The sequence below is a fragment of the Marmota monax genome, unplaced genomic scaffold, assembly GCF_021218885.2.
Source record: "Marmota monax isolate L192 unplaced genomic scaffold, Marmota_monax_Labrador192_F-V1.1 WCK01_AAM20220418_F8-fsc00442, whole genome shotgun sequence".
Lineage (NCBI taxonomy): Eukaryota > Metazoa > Chordata > Mammalia > Rodentia > Sciuridae > Marmota > Marmota monax.
The window spans coordinates 514,380-524,762 of NW_026692662.1; the positions used below are offsets into that span (position 1 = coordinate 514,380).

Here is a 10,383-nt window from a genome sequence, read left to right on the forward strand (position 1 = left end):
TCAGCAAGGCCCAAGTCTGAACCTTGACATGCACATGGATTTGCAGACCCACCCCCATCAGGATGTAAAACTACTCCTCTCCCCCAGGGAGCTCCAGTGCTGTCCCTGGTGACTCAGCCCTTCCTCTGCCCCCTCCTCCAGGAAGTGAACTCTGGGAACCTGGACCCCAGGGCTGGCTCTGCTGTTGCACTCTTAGAGCCCCATGGGAGTGCCTCCAGCATGCAGCCTCTGCAGCCTGGCTCCTCCCAGCACAGACCCTGCTGATGCACCTTCCTCTGTGAATGAATATTCCCTTCTGTTTGCCCCAGAGTGATACCTCATGCCTTTTCCCCACTACTTGGAGAATATTGGACTTGTTTCTAAATTTTGTCTCCTGTGAATAAAATTGGATTGTGTGCACACACATTTTCATGTGGACAGGAGTCATTTTCTCTGCCTGGGTCACACAGCAGGTGACTGATGACAGGAAGCCACCATTTTCTCCAGTAGGGCTAGATTTCTGTGTCCCCCCCACCTCCCACAGTGCACAGGAAGGCCATCTTCTCAGATCACTCATGGAACCTGTTGGTTTACCTTTTTCCACTCTAATAAGCCTGGTGTGGTTTTATGTTGTCTTTTTCTAGTGACAACTAGTGTGATAATGTGATGGTCACTTAAGAGTGAATGAACAAGGGTTGACTCTGCTCAGGAAACCAAGTATGGAATCTAAAATAAGGAAAGTGTGGGTTGGGGCTCTCCTTGTGTCCTAGAGGCTGGTGTCACCTTGTGGTGGCTGACCCTGCCTTGAACTCCTTCTTTGGCTATTTGACCTTGAGGCTGTAAAGGTGCAGCAAGTGGCCCCTGCCCTGCTTCCACATGCCCTGCTGTGGGTTTCTCACAACCAGCTTTCTGTCCAGGGATCCTGTTCACAGTGTTTCTGGAAGAGCGTGAACGGCAGTGATTCAGAGTAAGGACATGACCCAGGACAGCCCCTGCGAGGACAGAGGACTGAGACCCCCCAGGATGCAGCCCTGGAGCAGGAGCCTCAGGACCCTCCTGCTCTGCCTCCTGCTTCCCTGGCCAGGTGCAGGTGAGTGACAAAGGGCACAGCTGCCCTTTCCTTTCCCTGGTGCCTGGGTCAGGGCCCCTCCTCCTCAGGTGTCCCTGAGCCCAGCTCATGCCCCTTTGCTGGAGCTGAAGCCCAGGTGCTTCTGAATTCAGTCTATCCTTGTGGCTCTTGTTGACAACTGTGCTTTTCTATTTCCTTTGTGAGGATCAAATGATCCAGTCACCCAAAGCTGGTTTTTAATGGAGGTGCTGTAGAAGCTGTGTCTTAGGTAGCTTCTGTGATGTGCTCAAGTTTGTTTGCACCTTCTCTAAAGCTGAGCCCTGAGTGCAGGTGCTCCTGGGGACAGTGGCCGCCTGCTGACAAACCTGGGTTGAGAGCTCAGTTCCCATAGTGCAGGCCCTTATCAGAGTCTCTGTGTTCACCCTTTGTTGTGCTTTGACCTCTCCTGTTATTCCCTGTTGTGTTTGGCCCTGTGTGTTTGGGAAGGAGGGAGTCCCAGTGTGTGCAACACATAGTGCATCCTCTAACACACTGAGCTGGCATCTGTCTTGAAGTTCTAGTGTTTTACAAGTGTTGTGGGGAAAGGTGATGAGAATCAAGGCATATGCAAAGGCACGAGGCCAACAAACCTGGGGACAAGCTCTGGGACCCCAGGGCCCTGCTGCCCCCACCTAATGCAGGCCCTTGTCAGAGTCTTTAATTTCCTCCTTTCTTAGGAATTCATTTCTCATATTATCCCTGTTTGGTCCTGGCTGGAAAGGAGGGAGCACAGCAGGGGCCCTGCATTATTCCCCTGTTGCCCACAGAGCTGGTCTCCTATTTGATAAGTGCTTGGGTTTGAGCTGTTATGATTAAATGTTTCCAATATGGAAACTGATCCAAGAGAAGACACACACACACACACACCGGCCAAACAACATATTGCTTGACACCAGCATGCGTTCCCATAAATGAAAGATATCAATGTGGGTGTGAAATGCCTGTACATCTCAATGATTTTATTGAGAAACATCTTGTTGAACAATACACAGACATAACTTCTCAAAAAATAAAACAGATAATTTTAGACTCTAAAATAGTAGCTCATCCCTCTACCTCAGAAAATATTTTCTACTAAAACACTAGAAAACAAATGGGACATTGCAATAGGAATATATTTATTATTTTTTAAAAAAAACTACTAAATCTATGAATTTCTCCTTCATCTTAAAACTGCTCAGTTTAAGTATTATCACATGACAGTATTTCCAACATTAGTAGAATTTCACTAAGTAAAAGAAAATATTCCAGTCTTGTCTGGAGATCATTTTTTTTTTCAATTAGTTCAAATTGTGAAACATCCTAGCATTAAGGAGAAAGATGCATGCCATACCTGCAATCCCAGGAACTGGGAGACCAAGACAGGAGGTTGGAGGTTGGAGCCAGCCTCAGCAACTTCAAATAAATAAAAAGGACTGAGATGTAGCTCAGTGCCCCTGGGTTCAGTCCCCAGTATAAAAGAAAAAAAAATTACATATAAAGACCTTGTAATATGTATAAATAGTTTTCCTAGTAAAATCTCTTTAGGACTTGTCCTAAAAAGTGAGTGAATATACTCACAGAGACACAGACAAAATAAATAGGAACAAATTACCAAAATATATGCTCAGAATGTTAGAAAATCTATGGAGGAGATGAATATTATGCATATATATTATGTTATTATATTCCTTTTTGTACCACCTAATAATAAGATCTAATAACAGCAGAATTACATTTTGGTGCCCTAAAAATTTTGAATGACTGTTTATGAATTATCAGTGCCCTGTGACATTTGTCTCACTTTATACATGAGACCTTTAGAAATTGATAATTCACCAAATGTACCTTGTCTATAATTAAGATTCACCTGCATCCACTGGAGGACACCTGGGGAAACCTGCTGTTCCCATGAATTTGCTCATGATCTTCCCATTTGGATAAGGAATCCAGTTCATTTCCTGGCTCCAAAGGCCTGCAGGTGCCTGCTCACACTAACTGCACAGCAGGGCTTTCATTCTGAAGTTTGCTTTTGGGTGATCAATATTTTAAAAGCACACAGTACTGAAAGCTTTAGGCCAAGGTCAGAATTCCTCCCCCTGATCCTCCTCAATCCTCTCTGTTGACTGTGGGCTGTGGCTTCTGACCTTCCCTGTCACATTGTGAACCCCATGTCCTCTCCTTCTGCTTCCCTCCCTCATCCACCTTCAGTGGAAGTTCATCCCAAGGTCGGGTCAGACCAGCCCTAAGTTCGGAGGTCATCCTGGCCACCTCGTGCCCTTCACTGCTGCTGGGAGGTTCTGACCCCACAGGCAGTCTGGGGGACTCTTCAGTTCCCTGAGCTGGCACCAGTCCTGGTTTTCTCATTTGCATATTCCCAGCAGTTCTTTCAATGTCTGTCAACGACTTAATTTTCCAAGATATGCTTTCCAGTTCCTCCCATTACTGGCTCTGGGAATTCATGAAACTCTCCCCCACCCTCTCACCATCCATCACTCTGAGGTTCCTTCGGGGTTTCCTGTGGGGAATCCCATCTGCTGTCTTCCTCTTGGATTTCCTCTTTTTTTGGCTGAGTCACATCTTGGTATGGTCCCTTAACAGGCATGCAGAAGTGCATTTCAAAGCTCCTACTCCAGGAATTCTTCTATTATGTCATCAAATTCAGAATACAGTTTGGCGAAGATTTAAGATGCCTCTGAATTCTGAAACATGAGCCCCCTATTTTGGTGCAGTGTGGTGGGCACTTCATAGAAGAGATTACAAATACTGGCATCTCAGGCATCTCAGGCCCTAGAAGGGCCTCTGCATGCTGAGTGAGGAGCCCCCAAGGCTCCCGGGCAATGCCTCTGCCTGTGTGTGCTGAGCAGGCCTCCTGGTCCCATCGCCTTAGTCTCCAGGCCTGGGAGCTCTCTGGGGCTCAGTTGACTCTCAGCACAGTGGAGCTCCTCCATGAAAGGTCTGCTCTCCCCCGCTGCTCCAGGCCTTGCAGGCTTCCTTCCTCCTGTGCAACTTGTCTGAACTTTCTGTGCAGAGTAGCTTGGAAGAGAATGAGAAGGCAAGTGGCCCCAGAACACTGCCTGGGGGAATGCAGTGCTTCTACCTGGGCTCCGGGTCTCAGACCCCAGCAGAGATACCATTCTGGAAATCTGCTGCCCTCCCTGAAGGGCCTGCAACAGCCTTCCCTGTTCCCATCTCTGGTTCCCCATGACTTTCAGGGACATGGCCGGGGGTTGGAAGCTCTAGAAAACGGGTATTTGTTTCTACCCTGTTTCTCCAGCCACCCACTGAAGCCTGGATTTGTCTGCAAGAAAGGAGATGGGAGGAAGGGCCACCCAGAGTGACACCCCTGGAGACCCAGATGAAGGGTGCATCTGCCTCTGCTGTCACCCAGGGTGCACAGGAGGAGGTCCTGTCTAGGACACATCTGCTTACCCAGGGGCAGTGGCTTTTCCCTCAGCCAGGGAAAAACTCTTCAGCTGTCCTGGTCCCTGGAAATCTTTCAGCATGTGATGAATGTCCTTTGATCCCTTCATCTCCCACCATTGACATTCTACTCAGTTGCCACTCACAGGATATTAGGAATTGATCTACTTTATAGAGGGTACTTTCTTCATCAGAGAAGGAACATTGGGCTATCCTGCAATGATGTGAACTGTTTTGCAGGAGAGCTCAGCTATTTCCTCTGCCACATCTGGTTCTGATAGCACTGATGTAAACCTATTTGTGAGGATCAGTACTGTTTTACAACTCCTTTGGATGCCCAGGCTTATTTTTCAAATACTAAGGGGTTTGAAGACTAGAAAATTAACACAGAAGCCTGTTGAAGACATCTTAGATCACAGAACTCTTGAATGACATGATGGTAGAAAAGTATGATATGCTTGGAGCTGCCTATAGGAAGGCTTGATGTAGAGTCTTACAGTTTTCTTGAAATGATCACACTGGGTGACCATTTTGATCCCTCTTTCTTATCTTTATTTTTTCAGTTATTCAGATTTTTTTGGAAGATAGCATTGAGGTATGACAAACATTTTTTTAAGAAAGAGAGAAAGAGAGAGAGAGAGAGAGAGAGAGAGAGAGAGAGAGAATTTTTTATATTTATTTTTTAGTTTTTGGTGGATACAACATCTATTTTATGTGGTGCTGAGGATGGAACCCAGTGCCACGTGCATGCCAGGTGAGCACGCTACCACTTGAGCCACATCCCCAGCCCCATGACAAACATTTTTAAAGTTGCATGTATTTTAAAGGACACATGTGGAGGAGTTTGGGAATTAGCATGCACCTGTGACATTGTCTTACCATCAGGGAACTAATCTCGACTTTCCTCCAGTGTCTCCTCCTACCATCTTGCTTTTGTTATTATTATCACCCTGTGTGTGTGTGTGTGTGTGTGTGTGTGTGTGTTGAGGATGCTTAGCACAAGACCTTCCCCTTAGCAAGCCTCTGGGTACTGTACAGCACTGTACATTAGACCTCAGATTGTTGATCTCACATGACGGAGATCCCATCGATCCTTCAGCCCCTGACTTGCTCTTCCCCAGAGCCTCGTCACACCACGCTCTCATACAGTGTGGGTCTGCCTGTGTCAGCCACTCCACTTGGCACAGTGTCCTCTGGAGTGTGCCTGTGGTCATAAGGGTGCGGTGTCCTTGCTCTGGGAGCTGAACACGCAACTCTGAGGTGTAACCGCGTTTCCTGCAGCCTTTCATTGGGCAGCAGATATCACTGTCTGCACCAAGGTGAGGGACACAGCAATGTGCATGACAATGCGGGTTCCTCTTCCTGCTCAGAGTTCTCCTCTTTCACGTGTGTGTCCTGAGGTAAGAGGACTGAAGCAGGGGGCATTTCTGGGTAGAATGCACAGCCCAGCTCCAAGCTGTTGCCTGCAGTGGCGGGACTGTGCCCATTCCCAGCAGGAGGGGCCAGGCCTGTCTGCTCCTCACCTTTGTCAGCATTTCTTCTTTGTTCTTTGGCTGACAGCCACTCGTTGGGTGGAGTGGATAGTCCACTGTGGCTTTGTTGCATTTCCTTGGAGGTTACTAGCATGGATCACCTTACAGAAGCTGCATGGTCATTTGCATATGTCCTTGAAGGAAGTGTCTTTGCATGTCCTTTCCTGTTTTCTTTTGGGCTACTTTTATTAGTATGTTTTGTGGTATTTGATTGCCAGGTCATTTCTGTATCTGAATATCAATCTTGTCCAACACAAGGATTGCGATGTTTCCTCCTGTCCCCTGGGCTGCCCTGTCATTGCTTTAATTGATGCTTTGCTTTTTAGTTGGGTGTAATCTACTTGTTATTTTGATTTCTGTTGCCTGTGCTTTGTTTTGGTTTCAAAAAAAAAAAAAAGAATCACTGGTCACACCACTGTCTAGTGGCTTTTTTTCTGAAATTTCTTGGAACCTCCATCCTTGGTCTGATGTTTGACACTTTAACCTATTTTCGGCAGACTTCTAAGTGTGACTAAGGGTGAGATCTCCTATTCCAGGCAGATGGCCAGTCTTCTAATCCCACCTCTTGGACTGCTTTCCACGACACCCATTCTTGATGCCCTGGTGGACCACCTGACCACATGCTTGTGGGTGTCTCTGGGCTCCCTGTTCTGTTCCAGAGGCCCATCTGTCCATCCTCCTGCCTGTGCTGTACCCTGCATTTCCATGCAGCTTTGCAGTTGGAAAAGTGGGATGGCTCCAGCTTTACTCTTCTGGCTGAGATTGTCAACTCAGTCATCATGGTCTTTTGTGCTTTTGCATGAACGTTTATAACTTGTTAACATTTTTGTGAAAAGTGCCATAGGAATTATATATATATATATTTCAATCAACAGATAAATCTGTGTCTTTATCAAGTACAGCACTGGAAGTGCACACACGCTGTGCTGTGGTCAAGTCTAGCTGGCGAGCAATGGAGAGCTCCCGCAGTTGCTGTCTTTGTGGAGAGAAAGCTGGACACTCCCTCTGTGAGGTCTTCCAGAGCACAGCCATCCTTGAGAACTGCCCTCTCCTCACCACCTACTGGAAGCTGCATTGCTTGTGTTGGTGCCAATGGGAAACAGAGATTTTTAAAGTGTAAAGCCTTTCCATATATTTCTGCTTCTCTATTCCCCTCAAAGAGTTTCCTCATTTCCAGGGACCTGGCGATGCCACCCCTGGGTGTGGATCCAGGGTTCAGCTCATGCTGCTCTGGGGCATCTCCATCTCCACAAGCTGGGGACCTATCAGACAGGAAGGCTCTCAGCCTCAGTGTCTCAGGCCCTGCTGCACCTTCCCAGCCTGTGGCCTCCTCCCTGAGGAGGCACATGGGGCTGGAGCAGCTCAGAGCCTGAGGTCTGTCCAGACCAAGGCCGAGCTGCCCTCCCCTCCACCTGGTGCTGCTCTCTCCATCTCTGAGGTGAGGTGACATGGGCACAGCCAGCACAGGAGCTGGAATATGTGAGCTTGACAACAACTTTCCTTTGTTTCCTGTGAATCCCTAATTCCTAGAGCAGTGTCTGCAGTACCATTGAATATTTGAATTACAAGTTTATCAGGTAGAAAAAGCAGTCTAGGCAGAAACTGAGTGGGATCTTCCTGACTTTCTCTCTTACTTAATGCTTCTGATGCCAATTTTGGTCATTTCTGTATGTCCCCAAACAGTGGACGCCTTATTTCTGCACAGCAGACTTGAACCACACAGTAAATGAAGAATGGCAGTTAGTGCAGATGAGGAAACCACATCTTTCTTGACAGTTCCAGTTTCCCTGCCATGTTACAACACAAAGTTAATATACATAAAACTGAAATTGAAGGGTTCTGGATTGTTAGGGATATGATGGTCACATATGAACATATGTATATAATGAAAAATATAAAGATTATTGAGGAAATGGGAGAAATGAAGTGTCCTGCCAAGCCAAAAAACTGTCTCCAGAAATGAAAAAAGAATATAGAACCTCGTTGTTTAACTGAGCATTAGAGAAAACTGATGCACATGCTAGGCTATCTGCTGATGGAATCCATCAGGCCCCAGAGGACCCACTCAGCCATTGCAGAGATGGATGAGATCTCCCCTGGGTGCTGGTCCCCAGATGCCCTCTCTCACATACACACTCTCAAAACAAGTAACTGATACATTGCTCTTGAGTAAGATGTGAAAGTACCTTTGCCACACACCTTTCACCTTACATTAATCTTGTAATTGAAGTTGCCATTTGTTTTAGTTATTTGCTGTTTTCCAAAGGTAAATTGGAACTCGTTCTGCTATAATAAATAGGTAGCAAAACTGGGGGCCTGGTGCCTGGGCCCAATCTGCACTGCCACAGGGAGAAGAGTCTCCCTCTGTGAGGTACACAGTTCAAACTGAAAAGCCCCAGGCCTTCAGACAAACACACCTGATTTAAAACTGGCAAGAGGCACATGTGCCTTTTTAGAAGATTTCCATACATTTCACAGAGACTGAAAAAGGCTGTCAAGAATCTCAAGTATTCTCAAGGAAGCTGTCTAAGGAGAGAGGGGAAGAAATATCTCTGTTTTGGCACCAGGAAAGTTCCATGTTTTCCCTTGGATTTGTACAGGTTGAGCTTCCCTTATCTGATAGCTTGGTACTAGAAGTCTTTTGAATATCAGAAGTTTTCGAATGCTGGGATTTTTGCATATTTAAATGGCACATCTTGGGCTGTGACCCTAAGGATGGCATTCACTTGTGTTATATGTGTACTTACACACAGAGCCTGCAGGTGATGTGGCATTATTCTCAGTGAGCCTAGTCTTGACAGAGACCTGCCTGTGAGCTCAGGTAGGCGGTTCCACATGTTGATGCTCAAAAAATTCTGACTTGGTTCTTCGATTTCAGACTAGTGGATTGGGGATGCTCCAGCTGAATTTTCCACTCCCAACGCTATGTCAGAGATAACCTGAGGTCAAGTTTCAGGATACTTATCCTAGGCCTTTCCCTCATGTTAATATACTACACTGGGAAAACTCTGTGGCATCTCATCTTTGTTTTTCCCCTAGCACAAAATCTTTACTTTAAATGCTTTCATATTATATCTCACTATTTGTTTATATGTATTGAGTAACATGGTTTAAATCGAGGGGACATTTGCTGGATAGTATTGCAATTCTCATTTTATGCCATACTAATCATGGGTTGTGGGGCAAGTTACCAAGTCACTCTCTGACTCAGATTTCTCATCGTAGAGTGAGGGCAATCTCTATAACACAGAGAGCTCTATGAGACTTTAATAACGTAATTTATATGAATTTGATTTCAAACTCTAGGCAAACAGGAAACACCTGAATCTTGATTTAGCTCATCTGACCCTTGCACAGTGGCTCTGTGTGGCTGTGACTTTTTATACCAATGGTGCTCTGGCATCCTGGTGTTAGGTCTGCTCAATAGCTTGGCACAGCTCTGTGTGCTCAGGGAGCTGGTCTGCTGCTCTCATCAGACACTTGCAGCCTCGCCTGACAGCCCCGGGCTGTGACACTTTATCTTCATGATTTCCAGGGCAATTCGATGTGATAGGACCAAGCTCACCAGTCATCGCCAAGGTTGGAGCAGAGGCCGTGTTCTCCTGCCACCTCAACCCCTCCACGGATGCCCAGGACATGGAGATCAGGTGGTTCCACGCCAAGAATTCAGAACTGGTGCATTACTATAGGAATTCCCAGGATATCCTGGAAAAGCAGCATCCAGAGTACCACAGGAGAATGGAGCTCCTCAAGGATCAGATCAGCCAAGGGCAGGTGGCCCTGAGGATCCACCCCATCCACACTTCAGATGGAGGGGATTACAATTGTTCATTTGCAAGCTCCACACACCACAGTGCAGCACAGTTCAGTGTGGAGGTCACAGGTGAGCCTCTGGCCTGAAAGCTGTCAGGTGATTGGAGGTACATTTTTATTCAACCAGTACCCTACAGTGTGCAAGGACAGATAGCAGTGTCCCAAGGACACTGGGGAGGACTTCCAGAATGCCAGGGTTGAGATTGGTCTAGAGTGTCTTCCCACGGATTCGTGTTTTGATAAAAAGGACACTGACATCCCTTTTCCTTTCCAACACACTGATGAAGGGCAGGTGCAAGCAGGGCATCTAAGCGTGGCCTGTGCAGAGCCCCAGAAACATGTCTCTGTCTAGAGACTTTGTTCTTATTTCAGAAACACAGGAGGAGCTCGAGGGAGGTGGAGGGAACGCAGTCAGCCCAGCTGCAGGCACAGGGTTCTGGACCTCATTCCATCCAGACAGAACGTGCCCTGGTTGACTGGAATCTGACTCTTGAGGGAGATGTAGAAGGGTGTGGGGAGCCAGGGTAAGACGGCCAGTGAGAAGGCCAG

At 46.9% G+C, this 10,383-nt stretch overlaps 1 protein-coding gene across 1 annotated transcript; it reads left to right on the forward strand.

The window, feature by feature from the left end:
* Positions 1-911: 911 nt before the first annotated feature.
* LOC124093897 (myelin-oligodendrocyte glycoprotein-like) lies at positions 912-9,904 on the forward strand (the record flags this gene model as incomplete). The annotated part of the gene is made up of 2 exons (XM_046446423.2): positions 912-1,069; positions 9,557-9,904. Coding segments are annotated over exons 1-2 (463 nt in total), but the record flags the coding sequence as incomplete, so codon positions are not given.
* Between the last annotated feature and the right edge of the window lie 479 nt (positions 9,905-10,383).